At 36.2% G+C, this 19,804-nt stretch overlaps 2 protein-coding genes across 8 annotated transcripts in view; one reads left to right on the top strand and one right to left on the bottom strand.

Moving 5' to 3' along the window:
* The window catches only part of LOC134540653 (uncharacterized), a 73,263-nt gene extending 59,254 nt beyond the window's left edge, over window positions 1-14,009 (top strand). Inside the window, exons 6-8 of the mRNA XM_063383527.1 lie at window positions 4,503-4,665; window positions 9,209-9,361; window positions 13,835-14,009. Of these exons, the coding sequence (XP_063239597.1) occupies window positions 4,503-4,665; window positions 9,209-9,361; window positions 13,835-13,862 (344 nt within the window). The 3' untranslated portion in view covers window positions 13,863-14,009. The remainder of the gene's footprint in view (window positions 1-4,502; window positions 4,666-9,208; window positions 9,362-13,834) is intronic.
* Window positions 14,010-14,356: 347 nt separating this feature from the next.
* LOC134540806 (neurobeachin) overlaps window positions 14,357-19,804 on the bottom strand; it is a 987,386-nt gene continuing 981,938 nt past the window's right edge. For all 7 annotated transcript variants that reach the window (XM_063383739.1, XM_063383741.1, XM_063383738.1 and 4 more), the window contains one exon: window positions 14,357-18,579. In XM_063383739.1, the coding sequence (XP_063239809.1) occupies window positions 18,489-18,579 (91 nt within the window). In that variant the 3' untranslated portion in view covers window positions 14,357-18,488. The remainder of the gene's footprint in view (window positions 18,580-19,804) is intronic.

Here is a 19,804-nt window from a genome sequence, read left to right as displayed (position 1 = left end):
AAAGGAACATCGCAATGGCAAGAAAGTAATCCTTTTCTTTGATGGTGTTGCATTTCATGTGAGTTATCCTCTCATTAAAATGGCTTATGACAATGATGTGATCTTGATTAATCTCCCACCTAACATGACACATTTCATGCAGCCATTAGATTTGACAGTATTTAAACCCCTGAAAGTAGCTTGGAATACTCTGATGGTGTAGTGGAACAGACTTCACCCTGGCACTCCGCTACCCAAAGAAGAGTTCTCCAGAAATACTAAGAGACTTTGGGAGGAACATTTCCCACCTAGACTTTTGATTTCCGGATTTCTTCATACTGGGCTCTTTCCTGCAGACGCAAGCAAATTTCCTGAGGAGGCCTATAACCCCATAAAACTTCGGAGATTCAATGCGATTGAAAAAGCTAAGGCTTCACGAGTTTTACCAGAGACATCTCCCAGTGCACCTAGACCTCCGCCTGTTTCGCCTACGCACAAATGTACGGTGGAAACTGCAAGTACTCCTTGGCCTGCTTCTCAAAATGGACCTACAGCAAATACAGATGTGTCTGAAGCTCTTCATACTTCAACTGTCCTTGATTCTGCTGAACAAGAAAGAGAAACAGACAACATAGGCGAGATTTTGGCTTCTCCACTGTCAACCAGGGTGTTCGTTATGGTCAGCATCAAACCAAATTTGAGAGTTTCATTCGGTACAAACTTACTGAAAACATAATGAAATCCACACCAAAAGTAGGCCTAACAGGAAAGAGGAAGAAAGTTTCAGAACAAAAGGGTGAAATCCTGACATCAGTTAAGGTCATGGAAAGGATTAGAAAGTCTGAGGAAAATCAAAATAAAAAGAATGAGAAGACGGAAAGGAATAAATCTGGAAAAAAGCAAGAAAGTGACAAGTCAAAGTCTAAGGTTACAGTACGCAAGAAATCAGTTAGGCCTAAACCGAAATCTGCAAATTCATCCTCTGATTCTGAACTTAGTGATGATTTGCCTATTGAAACAGATGAAGACTCGCCATCATGCCTTGAAGAATTATTTTCTTCATCGGACGACAGTGCGCCTGAAGAATCTCATCCAAGTAGTGTTGTTCCTAGACTAGAACTGTACTATGCTGAGTAATACTATTTGGACTTGTACATTGGGTGAGTTATTGACTTTTCAGATGAAGGACTTAGTAAGGTTAAGTTCTTGAAAAAAGAACTTAATGGATTTAATTGGCCTCCTCATGATGATATACAAACAATAACATCTAAATACGTGTTCTACGGACCCGTAACCCATAAATTTAAAGGGGAATGGTCCTTTCCAGGTTACTCAAGGGGAGTTACAAAAAATAAGTTTGGTGTACAGCAAACTCATGAAAAGTTTCAAAAAGTAAGCTCAAACTAGGCCTGGAAAACTCAGTGCAAAGTTTTTTAAAAAAGGCAGACTATTAATTTTATAAGCCTTAATTTTCTATTGCTAGGTCCTATCTTTTAATATGACTTATCAGGTTACATTAGGCATGCAGTATGCAGAATCTTTTTATTGTAAACTGAGCTAAGTTTAGGTTACAAAAGAGTTTACAATCTTTTTAGATGTTTGTTTATTATTTACTTGTCATTGGACACTATAACAGTTAACTGTAAGGTACAAAATAATTGTTCAAATAAAACTGTTCTGTATTTCAATCTATTTTTAGTATGTTTTTGGAACTCACAAAAAATAAATATCAAAATTACTTTTGATAAGCTTATGTATTGATTCTGTACATTCCTTTGAACCTTTAAAATGGTGGTTATTGCTTATTAGCATAAATGAATTTTAGAAACCATCTTTCAGAAAGCATTTTTCATTCTAATGTAGTTTGAGAACCAGCACATATATTTTTTATTTCAAAAAATTGGGAGCTTTAGAATTTTCTGAATATGTCTCTTATATCCCCAATCATTTTATACAGTGTTTTTGTGGACAGTGAAAGGTATGTCTGTTATTCCCCCTGATAGGGTAATAAGAGACACCGATTTTTATAAATTTTCAAAAAAATAATTTCACAGTAAATTGTTAATGGAAATATTTCAAAAGAATTGAGAAAGATTCACTTAGTTTGTTGAGTATGACATAAGATTAGAAATAAATCTAATATATTTTTTTGGTCTCATTTTACCCCGGCCTCCCCTATATTATAACAGTTTGATTTTGGCTATTTGCAACATATCATACATAAAATTTTAGGTAAACTAATTTAGTTTTCCTTACAAATGTCCAATATGTGCACCCTTGGTTATACGGCACAATCCAACCTAAATTCCGATTTTTACCACACTTTGGTCAACATGTCAGTCTCAACTCTGGCAGATCATTAGGTAGCGGCTTAATGTAGACACAGTCTGTTATAAAGCCCCAGAGGGAAAAACTCGCTTGGCTTTATGTCAGGAGAACGTAAAGGCCAGCGAAAAAGGTCTCGATCAATCCAACGGTCAGGGACTCCATCCTGTTGCCGAATAAAGTTTACAAGTTCACCCTCTACTGATTGGGGAAAGGAGCCATTCTTTCGTGCTGCACATGATGAAACAACAAAGCAGTATTCGCGCATGCACTTATCTAATACATACTGTTTTGAGTTACTCTTTAATTGTGTCCTTGAAACAATTCTAAAATGCTTAAAGTTGATAACTGGTACATTCTTGCTTCCTTGTATCTAAAATAAGCTTAATCTCACTTTATGCAATAGAAAACTAAAAGCTATATTTTTCAGGTCTCTACGTATGTGCGAACACATCTTGTATATATTTTTTGGTAGCAGTTAAGTGAGAATTCCCGTACGCTACTCTGTAGTTCAGTTGACTAGCTTACGATGTGGTGTCTTCTATAATGAGCTGACAGCTTTTTGGTTATATGTGCTCTTAGTGCGTAGAGTATAATAAGAATCACAAGTAGCAACTATTGAGTGCAGCACAGAATACATGGTGCTTATTCAAGAATGCCTTATCTACGCTTTGATTAGAAATATGCATTTATAAATTGTAGATAATGCATAGTTGAAAAATATATTGTAAAAAATGATTTAATATGAGCAAGTATAGAAAAAGGTGTATAGCTCTTGACCATTATTAAAAAAAAATTACATATCCTTAAATTCTTTTTGAGTATGTGGACAGTATAGTTTTTTTTAATCATGATCATACATTTAAAATTGTTCATAGTAGGAGACTACTAATTCATCACATTGTTTTGAAATCATAAAAAATTCTCCGAAGTACCTGAAGTAGGGTAATTCAGAGGTATGGCTGGAAATGCTATTACAATTAATTTTATAAAGCTGTCGTAAATAATTCTTCCCCAAACAGGAAAAAAAAATGTGTTGCAAGGCAATGTACCACTGTAAAAAATGTTTTATAGCACAAAAAAAAAAAAGGGTGAGTGTGTGAAGGGAATTTAATAAAATTACACACTTTTTATGTCTGTAGTAGATATTTGAACAGGAACAATTGTTTTGTTGCAAAGTACGTAAAAATTATTTTTCAGTATTCACCCCAACACCGATTTTCCTCCTGATAACCTACGTGAGCTAATGAAACATCTAACTCTTTTTAAAAGCTAAGTGTTGGCAATGGTAATTATGATAGATGCGCATAGTATTAGTTTTTTTTACAAGTTCGCCGGTGGGAAAACATGATTAAAATATTTTTGGCCATTGCTGGGTTTTCACATTTTTTTCTTCCTGTTCTTGTTACCATTGTCAGCCCGCTGCGTTCGTCTGTGCCTTTATTAATTCCTTCCGTGGAGTTCTCTGTGCTGTCTAGTCGTTTAACATCGGCCTTTTGAAGTAAGTCTACTCTACTGAGGGAGCTTCAATTTTCGAGCGTTCCGAAAATTCCAATCGCACGAGGGGAACAGTTAGGTACGTGGCGGGGGAACCGGTAGACGAGAGTGCGTCAGCGGCGACGCATGCACTGGCGGTCGAATAGGAAGGTACGTAGCGGAGCATGCTACATGCATGTTGTAGCGGCCGGAAGGGGAGAGGTAGAAATGACGCAGCAGCGATGCTACGGAATTCTCGTAACGCTGCTTGTGTTTTTCTACTGCTCAGTTGTCGTAACGGCTAAACAGACGTGCAGACTTAAAAGGTTAGGAGTTAGCCTTATAAGTGTAATTAATATTTTGGTATGTGAACACTGTGTTTTGAAATGTCAAAAGGACTTAACAGACTTGATCAGTGTAATGTTATGTTCGATTGGGAGTTTTTCTTTGTATTCAGCTGGAGATCGTGATTTAACATCATGTCTAAATAAAAAATAAAAAAAGAAGGCAGAAACAGATAAGAGGTACTACCGAAGGCAGAGTGGGAATAAACCACCGAAAATTGCCGAGGGTTCGGGATGCAGAAACGGGCATTTATTCATTTGAGATCGCGCTGGCGTCCTTATCTCTCGTTCGACAAATGAATGCTAGTAACTCCTGTCCGTGCCTGACGAGCAAGGTGTTTCGCTCGTGTCATGCGGGGGACTCCCAATGTGTTGCAGAGGAGCTGAACAGGGCCGTGTGCTGGTACCTGACGTGCGACCGCTACTGGGAGGACTCCCCCGCCGACGCCCGCCTCTTCCCCTGGGGCCTGGTCTTTGTGCTGGTGATGGTGCTGTCGCTGGGTATATGCCTTTGTTACTACATCATCTGGGTTCTGTTCGAGTGAGTGTCGCAGCCCGCCCGTCGCATTCCCGACAAACCCCAGGGTTTGAGACTTGAACACTGGTCCAATTACTTTATCCTTACTAATATTATAAATGTGAAAGTAACTCTGTCTGTCTGTTACCTTTTCCTGGCTGAACGGATCGTAATGAAATTTGGCAAGGAGATAGATTATATCCTGGGGAAGGACATAGGCTATATTTTGTCTAAAAAAAATAAATCTTAATTTTATGTAATGTGTGTCATAGATATACAAACTGTTAGTGTCGTTCCTCTATGTCTGCCGAGCAATAGCTTTCAAGCCATTACGTTACGTTTTGCTATTGTAAGGAATTTAGTAGACTGCATCGTAGTACCTCAGTACACCAGTAGATGTCACTGTATTTTTTAATCGATTTATAGTTTGCACATCCTAACTTAATATTATAAAAGCGAGTGTTTGTTTGCTACGCCAAGAAATTTTGCATAGAGATAATTTATGGGCTGGAGAGTGACATAGGCTCATTTTTATGTACGGTTCTAGTACTAAATAATTTAAATAAATGCCGGTGTTTACATCGTATCTCCAGTTCAAGTTTACAACACTATCAAAATAATGTGTACTGTGAATTTTAAGAACCCAATAAAGATAACACAATGCACAGTTAAATTGACTTTAAAAAAAATGTTCATTAAGAAGCTCTAGTCTGTAAGCGCAGTGAGGTCGCAGTTTACTTCGGTAAGTAGCCAGAGCCAAGTCGTACGCCATCTTAAGCCGAGACGTATTATCAATATGGCGATGTCTAACCCCCTTCAAATGTACAGGCCGAGTCAGTATCCCGCATGAAAAAATTCGTGTACTACCTGTGATCGTTAAGTCCTTCCCAAGAATCTGTATTCATGTTTGAAGATGGTAGGAACACCTCAGCGAATCCATAAAGTTTGATTGAACAAATTTCTACAACCACCAAAAAAATGAATTGATTTCGTAAAATTTTATCTTTGAAGTTGTTGGGGACAACAAAAGATATTGAAAATGAGTTATCTGTACACTGTATAGGCTACTCGTCAGCACACGAGTGACAATATACTGTAATTCAAATAAGGTTCTGCATCACAATGTAGTTGCTGGTGGGAAATATGAATATTTAGAATTCCTTCCATCGGAGATCTAGTGGTTTAGGACTTAAGACCATAAGTGATACATATGTTTGCAATGAATATTTCAGTTTTAAAAAAAAGCCGAAGTTTGTTGGTCACATTCTGACTTATGATTTGCCAACAGATCCGTTATATTAAGTGACGTGGGTTAGTTTACTGACGATATGTAAGACCTCAGAGCAGGGTTTTTTCTGAAATGAAAATACTTTTTCAGTCCCTGTATGGTCATGTAAAAAAAATATATTACCTGGCGACAATGATAGTTCCCAGTAATGTGATATTTATGTGTTTATTTAGGGGGGAAAGTGTACTAGGGTGTGTTTAATTAAAGAATACCTAACTGATTCTTTGCAGTTACATATTTCAACGTAAGAATATTTTTTTCACTATAGTGTAGTTAAATTTTTCTTTAATGTAAAGTATTTGTTTCATTCTTTTGTGAGTTGTCGACATAGAAAATTATTTTTATCAATGTCGTCCGGTTGTGCTTGCGGCCATTAAAAAATTCACTGGCAGTGGGAATGACTAGTATCATTTTGACGTAAAGAATGTGTACCCCCAACTGCCTAACTTCGTACCTCTAAGTAACTGAATTTAGGTTTGGTTTATAAGCTACACAATGATGCAACAGTGCAACACAAATAACCACTGTCATATATAAAGATAGTAAGATATCACCAACCCTGAAGCTGAAGATTTAAAAACAGTAGAAAAAATTTCTAACCAGGACTTTTTTTTAAATAATTCATATTTATCATGAAAACAAAAGAAATTGTCATTAATTTTATGACATAGGTGTAAACTCGATGTACATAATAAGAATAACAAAATAGGTATATTGTGGTCTTCTATGCAAATAACGTCTGCATCTCTAAAAGTCTCTTAATTATTTCTTTTCAAATATGTGTTATCAAGACTCGCATTGCTTGATTGCACCTTGCGTAGTTCATAGACCGTTACCCTAAAATATAGTTGATGAACATTTTGCATTTGGGGTAGTTTGTAAACCTGGCAGTGGTGTTACTGCTTCGTAAAAAGCTCTTTTTTACTAATAATACCGTGCCTTGTGTTGTATTCAGATGGTAGCGCTGTTGAGGTCATTAAATTAGTCTGCGGGGACAGATGTCAAGGTACTGAGTATCTACAGTGGCACACGGACCCATACAGATTGGCTCGGCAGTGCTCAGCTATTCCGTTCACGTTGCTACGTGCGACCAATAGAAGCCGAGTGCTTGTGTATGCCCTAAATACGTTAACGTTTGTTTCAGTCACAAGAATAGCTTGTGTTCTAATATAACCTTGTCGTTTATTTTAATTATATACGTAAATTCTGCCCGCGCTATGATCTCAAAGCAATTGCCCTTCCCATGCATTGTGGAAGTAGCAAAATGCGATATTGAAATGTTTCGGGAATTCTGACACCGTCAACATGACAAATCGTAGGGTTTGAAATTTAAACACTGATGAATTATTAGTAAGTTTTGCGTCCAATTACTTTATACTAAATAATTTAAATAAATGCCAGTGTTTACATCGTATCTCCAGTTCACGTTTACAACACTATCAAAATAATGTGTACTGTGAATTTTAAGAACCCAATAAAGATAACACAATGCACAGTTATTTCACTTTATAAAAAACCCTGAAATATTAAGCAGGATAAAATTGATAGATTCAGAACGTTTAAGTATAGCTATAAAAAACTTGTTTCATATTAGAACAGATATTCAAATTAGACAAATTTGTGTCCATTTAGAAGTGAGTAAAGAATGTGATAGGGGAAGCGTAGTGAACTAAAAATGGGTCTTAAAAACAGGCAAATTGTTGTAGTGCCTTAAAACCGAATGTATTTCAGCCATAAAATCATGTGCTGTTGGTAATCAGTGTCATATTTTCACAACACACTTGTCCATTTTTAGGCTGATAATAATGAAAAATGAAAGCATCTGCCATAACTTGAAAATTTACAATTAGGTACTCTTTGAATATTTAGTAGTACTAAATACTTTGAACTCTAATAATTTCCTAAGTACGTGTACTTTTACATCCGGTTCTTGAATTTAATACATCACTGTAAATTTATGTGTACTTGCTACTAGTGCTCCATGTCTTTCCAGAACGTGGAATTTTTCATGGTACTAAAAGACGTTAATTAAAATATTACAAATGTTTTCTAAATAAAAATGTAGGAATTCTGTAATTGGTTGTAGATTAGTTAAATATGTTCTGTAGTAAGTCAATTTAAATTTGTTGAATTGTTTATTGTAAAAAATGTCTTATGACAGTGAGCTTTAGGCAAAAACACACTTGTTATTTTTTGTACATCTTAGATTAAGTTACGATCACTGAAACTAAAATATATGTCCATTTGCATTGCATTATTTTCTGAGAATGAGACTATTAGGGTACTTTAGTACATTTATAAACATTTTACAACCAAAACGTGTTCCCCCTCCTGTAATGGTTCGGTAATCGTTGAATCTACACAGCTCTAATTTTCACTTGACAATAATCAAGTGAAAGGGATAAAAACCACTCTGTGTATCAATTTGAAGTAGAATCAAATATGAAATATCTATAGGCCAAGTCTTCAACATGGTTGATAATGTATCTTTTCAAAATTTGTGAAATAAATGTATTCGCTAACCTTCTGTTGGAAGTGATAACACTGCAAACGGTGCAGGGAAAACGTTATTATAATAAAATTTTCATGTTGTGAATGTGTTTTGGTGGTAATTTTGAATTCTTAGTATAGCCGGCGAGACAGGACAAAAAAAAAATGTTAGGTGATACCTAGGGACACCTGTATTTCATGTCAAGGTATTTCACAAAACACTGTAGCGTTTTCTAAGAGTCATGGCAAATTGTGAGGGTGCAGCAGTACGGTGACCACATTCTCATTGGCCCCGTCAAGAGCGGGACGACACCTCTCACCGACCACAGGAGAAAAGCTACAGTCAGGGCCGGCGCAGCACGACACACGACAGCTCATATAATATGTTTAACGATTATTGAAAGTAGATGAAAATGGATTTTGGAATGTTTATATTGATATAAGTAATTATTTAAAGTCCACGGTGACCTGTAATAAGTAAAAAAAAAATAACACAAGCCTGCTTACAAAATCGTAGGCTTACGTGATGTATTTTCAGGCGTCCATGGGCCGGGGGGGGGGGGGGGCAATAAAGGTTTTTCGCCTAGGGCGCCAATTTACCTAGCACCGGCCCTGCCTACAGTACTTTGTGAAATACAGGTATCGTAAAAACCATCAGCTGATGACGACCTGTCCTGAGAGGTGCGGTAGGGTAGGAGGAGGTGAACACAAATCCCTATGTTAAAAGTTGTGAGACACTGTCGTGTTGGGGCGTGTGCGCGCGCCAGTGTGTGATGTGTGCCCGTGCAGTACAGATGACACGAGCGTGGCTAGCGCCAGCGCCGCCGGCTCCCCGGCGCACCAGCCCTGCTACTCGGAGGAGTGCTACGGCGACGCCGCCCAGAACGAACACTACATCTACGTCACGTACCCGCCCGAGCTGAAGCGGAGGCTTCTAGAGAGGTGGGCCCCCGCGAGTTGTCTTTATCATCCCTAAATATTCAAACTAGAGATGGGATTTTCGAACATACCGAATCGAGGAGGGTTTTTAAGAGTTTTAGGTAGTAATGGGCGAAGTTCAAAAATTTCGAACCAAACCCTTACGTCCGGTTGGAAACTTCTCCAAATATATTCGAAAAACCGAACGTTCGTTTAAAAAAAAATTACGCATTTCTAACCCCCATTTGAGACCATTCACTAAACAGCAGAACAAAATTCCATTTCTTGTAATATTCCGACTTTTATCGCATAATCGCCGGCAAAATAAAAAAATTATTAATCGTCGCATAACTCGCATACCATTTTTTCAAATAGGCGCACTGTGTTTTGTGTATGCATTTCTCGTACTACGTAATATAAACTATCGTATAAATGCCAAAGGTATTGTATATTATACCTTTAACTATAGTGCGTGTACGAGAAGTGTTGCAAAATCACCAAAGATTGTGTACCCCATACATTAAACTAAAGCGCACGTACGAGAACTGTCGTATTTTGGCAAAACTAATGCGATCGGAAATGATTACGTATTTTAAATTACTGGGATGTAATTATTAACTTTGGCCTTTTTGGTTATAACAGTCAGGAACTGAAAATATTAATTTAACCTTGTGTATTAAAAGTACTGGTCCAGCAAATTTCACAGGACGGTACTAAGTTGACTAGCAGGCTTACGTCGTTTAAGTTTTCCAAATAGAGAAAAGATAATGACAACCCAGAACCACCCCAAAAAATTTCTAAAGTTTCTTCTGACGAGCAGCATTATCCCAAGAAAACAGCAACTGCAGTCAGCGGGCTATGTAATGTAGATAGGTAACTGAATTCACATTCGACTTAATGTCCTATTAAAAATGTTAGGTGGCCTTATGCTGAATGTTCATCATTTTTATAATAGTGTACACAGTCTTTTTGAAATTTAGATGGAACTCCTTCACGAACTAAAAGTATATATATATATAAAGAAATTAAATGCAAAATGATTTTCTCTAAACTGTTTTCTTTCCTTCATCATTGATTGCATAAAAATTACTTATAAAAGGTTTTAATTTTACATATGGCTGGAGAACCTTTCTCTCTCACCATCCAGTTAAAGACCAAAATGCTGGTTGTCGGATCATTTTAATTCAAAACCATTAATTCTGTATGAGGTTGGGCTCGGAACCAGAGAACTGAGGTTAGTCCAGCTCTAGAAAATTTTATACCTAAACTACACTATGAAGGTAACGGAAATAGCACAAACATAAGATAAACAGGGTGTCTACTGACCCTGGAAAACCTGGAAATATCAGGGAATAATCAGGAAATTTTTGTTTGGTAGGTTGTAGTTGGCAATACGTTTTTTGTTTATTGATCAGCTTGCATTGGCGTGGCATCCCCTCCCATTTTTATTTTTGAATGGCAAATAACGGACAATTCCCATGTCCAAATTCTTTTATTTACCATCGGATTCGGAAGTGGCATCAAATCACGTGATACAAACTGGTTCAAGATGGTCTGTTATCCTGCAGCATGTGCTTCCCACATTCAGATTATACAGACAGGTGCATTTAATTTTAAGTATCTATGGATGCCCTCAACTTAAACTGGACATTTTTGTTAGCGTTGAAAATACATATTACAGACACTTTTGGTGAATATTCACCATCTTTGCTAGAAATTGGTAGCTGTGGGCTTCATACGGTCCATGGTGCTTTCAAAACTGGAATTTCTGCTACAAAATGGGACGTAGTTAGTTTTTTGAGGCACAGTTACTATTTGTTTAAGCACATATCTGCAAGGAGGGCAGATTACATTAGAATAACTGGATCAGAGATTTTTCCCAATCATATGGAATACTGCAGTTGCTGAGCGTGCCATGAAAATGTTACCCCACCTAAAGAAATTGGTTAGTGAAGTTTCTATATCATCTCTCTCTTTCAGTGTAGTGAAATGTGCTCTTTAAGATAATCTTCTAAAAGTAAAATTGACATTCTTTTTTTTTTTGGCATCAGAGCTGGAATTGTATCTCACAATGTTCCAAAGTGAAGCACCCATGGCACCTTTTCTCTATGATTCACTGGTTTTATTAGCTTTGGCAGGAAAATTTTGAAACCAGTAGTACTGAAGAGCTTTAGGGAGAAACGCAATGTATCTCCATTGGATGTAGATAACCAGGAAAATCTATTGACTGCTAACAATATCAAGTTGGGTTATGCAGTACGCCATGCCATCAGGAAAGAGAAAGTACCAGAAAAGTCTGTCCTGTTACAGAAAAATGATAGGACTTGTCTAAAGGTAATGGTAAAAAAACTTCAAGACAAAAGTCCCCTGAAGTACAATCTTACCAAGGGAATTTCCTGCTTATGTCCGTCTGTGGCTTTAAATTCGGGTGTGAAGTACAGTTTAGAATGTTGTCTTCAAAACAGGTGGCTGATAACATTGAGTGATCATATCAGTTGGTATGTTCCTTGCAAGATTCTGCAGCACTGTTCTCGTCAAGACGCCTTGATCACTTGTGGATGCTCATTCTTAAGGCATATACAGTATCTTCCAAAACAGGCCTTCTAAAGTTTGTGAGGATGGTGTTGGTACTTTCCCATGGAAATGCATCATTGGAAAGAGGATTTTCAGTGAATTCTAATCAGCTGACTGAAAACTTGCAGGAAGAAATACTGATTGCACAAAGACAGATGTATGACTTTGTTCAACGTTCTGGAGGTGTAGAGCAGTATGTAAGAAATGCTAGTTGTAGGCGTAAGGAAGCCCTGCAAACAAAACAAAAAGAAGAGTTGAAGAGGAGATCAAGGCATTGCAGTTGACGAAGGCTCGAATGTTGGATTTGGCTCGTTCTGAAGTAAGTGCAATAGACGCAAAAGTTGAGTCACTGCGAAATTGATGGGAGCTTCCTTTTACTAATTTTTTTTTGCAAAAGGAAGTGTGTGAAATATTTGTAGCAGCATCATCTTTTATTTGCCATCAATTGAGTCACTTTGGCCACGTTTGGAAGAAGGTAATTTTTTTACTAATTTAAGTAAGTTGAAATACTTTGAAACCCGTCATTGTAATATTATGCAATTTTTTTTCAGTTTCTTGGAATGTCGTAATTGTGTTAAAGAAAACCTGGAAAAATTCAGTTTTAGACCTGGAAAACCTGGAATTTAATTTACTTGATCTGGTAGACACCCTGGATAAACTACGTTGCATTTTGTCAATTACCTAGCATAACTACTCGATCATTTGCAACCTTCAATAATATAACATAACTTTTTTTAAATGGTGTCTGTTAGACAAACGTAGGAAGGATTAATTTAACAGATGCAAACTTACGTGTGTGGTTTTTGAGGTTATTTGTCTCTTTTTATATCAGGTGTATACACTATGCACTTTATTTATAAATACACATGTGATGTTTAGTGTGGGACTGGGATTCGAGATTCGATGACAAACACTGAGGATCCGTCCCACCCCTAATTAAAACACATCTGAAAGTACGTACATACCAAAGATAAATTGCGTTGATCATCTGGTAAGACACATAAAATGAGTTCCAAACACAACAGTATTCTGTAGTATAAATTTTAGGAAATACATTTATAAAATTACTCATAATTGTGGCGTAGATGACATTGACCACGGCTACGCCCTATGTGACCGGTCCTTCTCCCTGTTTCAAACCAGCGTGTGCGCCACGCACCCCTAAAAAAATAGTTTGTTTCCATTCAGCTGAAGTAGCTCAATGTGCAAACACGATTCGGTAACGTAAATATAAACTGCTTCGTGCCGCCATGGCCCCACGTCCTCCGGCATGCGGGGACACCTGGAAACCACTCAGGTTGCAGGAGCATGCGCGTCCACACACCCGTCAACCCCAGTGTGATAGAACTGAGACAATAAAATAATGTCTACAATAGCAATTTGTGACTATGCCATTAATTCATGGCTAATAAAATGAAGTTATCATAATAAACATAACAATGTAGTAATTTGCTGTGTTAAAAATGGATAAAACTTATGCATCAGATAGATAATAGAGCCACAAAAAAAATAACATTATCTAGGGATACATTTTAATGTAACTTGGTCTCCATAAAAGTGTCCCGGTTTCATTTTTGCAAATTGAACAGAAGAATGGGTAAGTAATACAGACACATTATTGTGTCATGTACCAAGACAAGTATTTCATGGTTTTTAAAAAATGACATACATTCTATTCATAAAGATGGTGTTTTTTTAATCCCACCAATAAATACTTTACCATCACTAACCCTGCCTTAGACATACTGTGACTATAGAGTAACTCACCCAAAGATTAATTAATTGTCTCCAGTAGATACAGAGTCCAATATAATTATATTGTGATGTTAGTGTATTATGGTACATTATAAATCGTGCTCCTTTATATCACAAGCCATAAATGAAAAGTATCAATCTCACATAATTAAACTATGTATGTTTCAGCTGCTACAACAGGACGACAAGACTTTAAAACGTAGAAGAAATGAGTCGTCCTTATAAAAATTTTCACTACCATGAAACAATTAGAAGATGAACGGTGATCAAAAGACATGTAAAGTGGTTTGTAACATGTATCACATAGATACCTAATAAAGTGTGTCAAACGGAAACATCACAATATCTGAACATGTAATAGTACTCCGGGATAACCCAACAATCTCAAACACCAATAAGTTGGGACACATTTTATTCCATAAATAGAGAACTCTTAATAATGCAGGACTGCCATTACTGTACATGATAGTCAGTCCAAACAACTGTTTCTTAGTTTTCCCATTCCCAGTGATGATTAATTAGCTCCAGTGCCAAACCACTTGAAGGTAAGTATCGAATATGGTATTCATCCTATGACTGTGCATCTGCAGTCTCATTTAGTGCCAACACCACATACATGCATCAGTCTACCAGCAAGAATAGGGAAACACAAGGAGGTGTAGAAAACCCTGCAATGAAAAGAGTAAGAAGTCCACCTGTTCAGAACAAAATTTATTTCCAATTCAATAGCATACAAATAAACAGTAATCAGATATAAAAGAAAGTGTCGCATAGTACAAAAATCTTAACGTGTATAATTTGCTGTTTCTAGATAAACCACTGCACAACCAAATCAATTGACCATAATGGTCATGGATGATAAAACACTGCTGTAAGGTAACATAAAAAATTAAGTATGGTAATTTTTAAAAATTTCCACTGTCTCCTTAGCATGTATTACCATGATCAGAAAGAGTCTTATCAGCCACTAGAAGACTACCAAGAGGTACCATATTGTATCCAAGCTGGAATGCCTATAGAATCCTCAGTATATATTTGTAGGCAAATTTAATTTCACTGATATAATGTACGTCAATACAGCCATCATTGAAATAAACTAAAGTATAAATGAGCGGCATTGAGAAAAAGGTTGGTAGTTACATGAAAGAAATAAGATTTATCCATGAAAGTAACCTAACAGTAGTCATCTGGGTGGCCTTCAAGTATCTAATTATGCCAACAAGATTGCTAGAATTAGTTACAATGTCACAAAGAAAGAAAATATAACTGAAACTGGCCTCCACAAAGTACACTCCGCTTGAATAAAAAAAAAGTCAAGTTACAATGACAGTAAAAGGTGTTGTTACAATCCTGCCTGTATGACAGGAACACAAAAATTGAAATGGCACAACTCGCTATCAAACAGGAAAAAATATTCACTGGGATGAATATCAACAGTAAAGAATATTTCCAAGCAAATTAAATATACACAGCAATGCAACCCGGCAGCCTGAAAACACAAGGAATGCTGGGTTATCTACCTGTATCATTATGCAACACCACATAATTATAACAATAAATTGCATTGATTATCAGAAAATATGGACCGGATTGATGAATTGATTTCTCTTCACAACAATCTCCAGAAACATGTTCTCTTATAGAAAATAATTAAAATATGTAAAGTAAATAGCTGAAAATATTGCAAACCCATAATATTGTTCCTTCACTAGTTACGATCATTAACATTAGCCTTAATATGTACAAGTCACAATTTTACAACAAGCCAGAAAATCATTTTTTTCACCTCAATGTAAAATGGACACAGTGTAATAATTTACAATACAATGCTCTTGGAGGGAATCACTGTTAAATTAAGCTGAGCATACAAAGAGTAGGCTTATGACTAGATCAGCGAGTCAACGAGGCGGTCAGAGCTCGCCGATTTTCCTCAGAACGCTGCGACGCGTCAAAGCATTCCTAAGCTTGGCACTGATTAAGCAAAACATAATATTCCTTTTTTTTTTTTGTCAACGTGCTTTACGTCAATTTATCAAAAAACCCTGCACGATTTACAACCGGTGTAAGCAAGCCGTAGTACATGAAATATTCAACAAGATAATCCCACAAGTTCTAGCTCAATATTACATACTTTCATGAAAAACACAATTTATATTTAACCAAGGAAAGTAATTTTTTAAGCTGATTTACATCCAGTGATACAGTTAAACCCTAAGTCTCCCGATTTATAAGTCGTGTTAAATTTCCATGCAGAAAAATCTTAAGAATGTTATACTGTACCTGTCAAAAGTTAGCCATTTTTCATTTTGGGGAAGGCCCCCCTATAAATGAGAAAATTATTGGCGCTTATAATTCATACTATTTTTCATAAATAAGTTTCAACTGGTTTTTTGATACTTCAGTACAAGTCTGCAAATATAACCTGGTCTCAAACACCAAACAATGAGCCAACCACCTCCAACGAGAATCACTTATCGTTGAGTACAATGTCCGCGCAGCTAAATGAGACCTCGTCGCGCTGACTTTAAAAAACACCCAATAACAAATTGTTCGTCCACCAAACTCGTTACCCTAATGACACAAAGAGCACTATGTTCACCAATTTCCCCAGGCTTAGTTCTTCAACTTCAAGTCCAAATTCATCTACATATGCCATTAATTATTATTTTTTTGTTGTTGAACAACCTGCATCACACTACACATCTGACTAATCATTCACTAAAACTACAAGAATTTCGTTTTAAGGTAAAACACTACATTGTTTTCGCTCACACCAACAAAAAGGTTTAAGTACAAACGTGAATAACTGCTGCTGCAAATTATATAAAAACAGAGAAAGGAAGAAATTTACTCTGGATTTACCTACAAATAGAAGCAAGATGTTATGGTTTTATGTTTAGTCCAATTTAGTTTTTTGAAACAAGACTTCGGTGTCATCATTTTTATTAAGTAATTTATAATACTTACTACACAAAAATAGTGGTAAAATAAATTGGTCTAATTCAGAATAATAAAAATAAATCACAGTGCATTAGTGGTTTCAAAGCAAAACAATTAGAGATGCACAGTAAAACATTAAATTAATTTTTATGATCTATGTATGTAGTTTGGTACAATTCTTTGAATTTCAAACATTAAACTGATAGTATGGATTTAACTGAAACTAATTCTAAAACTTGTATTTCGGTGTTATTGCAATCCACCATATAATCTTGCCCCGACCTCTCCAAACTTAAAACAATTCAACTTCACCGATGCGCACTTCAATCTAAGATAAAGGAACAAAAATAAGTTCTGAGGTAGAGTAAACTGAATATTGTTGGTTAACAACGAGTTCAGTAGGTGTTTATTTTCTCTTCTGCCAATGTCATTTGAGATCCAAACTTTCATAATTACCCCATTCCCCCACTAACAAATACTATTTAAGTAATGCACGCTAGTATTTGATATTGAATATTGGGCCATATAATTTAAAAAAAAAAAATCAATTTTATGTGAATATCAGGTTTCTGCATGAATAATTTATTACAGTATTAATTAAAAGTTATCTTCATTACTTTACTAAATTAAATAATTATTTTTTGTATAAATAGTGAGTGTTTATTTAAATTTGATTGTATTTATTATATTCCAGTCCTTATATTACTATATCGCTAATAATTGTTAAGCCAAGCAAGTATAACTTCTAATACGCGTAACAACTTTAATTACCTTTTTTATTCCTTTCTCTGTAATTCCATGGCCGCTGTAACTCACTAGCTTAGTAATGGAAATTCATCCAACGTTTCTGGGTCAGTGTTGCCAATTTTGAAGTTTTTTTCCTCTAGTTTGAGTGAATATAGACAATGTTTAGCAAAAAAAAAAAGTGGTAACAACTAAATGCATCGAGAGCAGTGACTAAAATGTTTATTACGGTTTTGTTTCATTATTAATTTGACATACCTATGTCATTAATTTTTTTTGCCCAAACAGAAGAATAATTTCTTAACACTGCTTCATGTAGTGGATTTTATAACCTTTTTTCAGTAATTATGCTGTTTGTGCTTTAAAACATATTTTTTTTTAAAAGTCAACACTACTGTAGTTCACTATACATAACACCCGTCATTCTTTACCAACAATCGCAGACTAGAAGTAGTAGCTTATTTTCCGAGCTAAACATTGCAATTAATGATCTCAAACTGGGATGAATTTCCTTTGAGCTGCAGCTTGTGATGTAGGGTCAAATGTTTCTAAAACTAGAGAACAGCCTCAGAACTTAATAAAATGAAAACGCATACACGACATAAGATGAAACTATAAAAATAAAGAAACCCACAACCATGTTATAACTTAAGTACAGAAAAGTGTCGAGAATTCTACTTCCCGGGCTCGAAATGCATTCAAGACATCACATCACGATCACAGAACAAATGGAATGTTAACTGTAATTTTATCACTACAACTACAAATGATCCACGAAGAAATTTCTCGCTTAATTCCCTTAAAAATACCTCGAATGTAGGGGAAAAAAAAAGTTGTAAACTTGCCCAGATAAAAAATAAACTGAAACAGGTCTGCTCTGTGGAGCTGGCATTCCTCCAGATTGTAACGTTTACAAAATAATTTTAATGAAAAATATTCCCAGAGGAAACTTCTCGTTAGCACTTTTTACGTTCTTTTCAAGTCGTTCACGCTGAACATTGTCCATTTCTCACCCTCTCTGCGACAAGACAACGCGGGCAAGCAGGGACTGAACGTCTGCCTCCTTTCGCTTCCCGCGAGTCCGCGCGGATTTGCAGCTCGCCGGCGAAAAACAACGTCCGCAGACGCGCAGAAGGGCTTAATACCGCTGCTGGAACTCGTGGTGCCACCGGTTGAAGTCTATGTGGAACACGACGATCGAGCCCGCGGCCAGGCCCGCCAACAGAAACCTGCAACCAAAAACTGTCTTGATGCGACGGCATGCCTGTTGTCGACTTTGATACCTGCGTTTTATAGTGAACGTAACTAACAAATATGTTAATTCAATTCAAGGTCCATATGGGTCACGAAAACAAGCAGTTCAATCAAAGTTTTAGTTGCTTGCTGGTAATCTTATGTCTGACACAAAAAAAAACTTTGACTGCAGTGTTAATTATGTTGTGTGCCACTTAACCACATAAAATATGTACTAGTAATTATAGAAATGGAATTAAACAATGGAAACAATGAAAATACCAGTTTTAGATTGCTAAAGTTAGCTTACAACATACAAAACTGCTAGCAGAATAAGCTAACCCACATGTAGGCCAAATGGCAAGATTTCTGCAAATAGTCCGAAGGGGGGGGGGGGGAAATAGGAAATTACTGCAGTGAAAGAACTCAAGAAGACATTTGCACTGTGAACCTAATTAGAAAATTGTCAGTTCGAGTGTGGAAAATATATTCTCATTTCCACATAACAGGCATGCTACAGAATTAAGAAGCTTGAAATGTAGTTTTATTTTCATCTACACATTACAAAACATCTCAGCATATTTATATTTCACGCAAGCCGTGGCCATAACTTAGCTGACATGTATTTACAAATTTTATAGAGATACACAGAAAAAAAATACTGATGATGATATAACAAGTTTGGATAATATGTCCTAAATGTTACTTCATCACATGTATTACTACCGTGCTTGATTTAATGGTTTTTGCATGATGCTGTAACAAATTAGCAGACATGGCGAGATATTTTGAAAATTGTTGCTTTGGCCTTGTGCATTACTTTTTATTACCAAACTATCACAGTTTTATAAATATATTATATTCCATGCACAGGCGGTGATCTGTGAAAACTATATCAAATCCAAATGTAGGTTCCAAGGGCCAAAAATAAAATCGTCACCTGATTGGCAAAAGGACTAATGTTACAAAATCATCATAATTTTACAGGAGGAACAATCAACTGTTAATATTTTAACAAATGCAATAAAAGAGACATCGGAATAAAAATACCAGTTTACTTTTTATGTAGGTAGTCCCTTTGCCAAGATGTGTATTGAATTTTACCAACATAAAACTAAAAATGTAACATTCGCCCTTTTGCCAATCAGGTGACGAAGTAATGTACAATAAATCAAATGTATCAACAATGGAACTGAAACGTTGAACCCTTCAGATGGTTGT

The sequence above is a fragment of the Bacillus rossius genome, chromosome 17 (genome assembly GCF_032445375.1).
Source record: "Bacillus rossius redtenbacheri isolate Brsri chromosome 17, Brsri_v3, whole genome shotgun sequence".
In the NCBI taxonomy this organism is placed as follows: domain Eukaryota; kingdom Metazoa; phylum Arthropoda; class Insecta; order Phasmatodea; family Bacillidae; genus Bacillus; species Bacillus rossius.
Note: the sequence above shows the minus strand (reverse complement) of the source record. Positions and strands in the feature narration are given on the sequence as shown.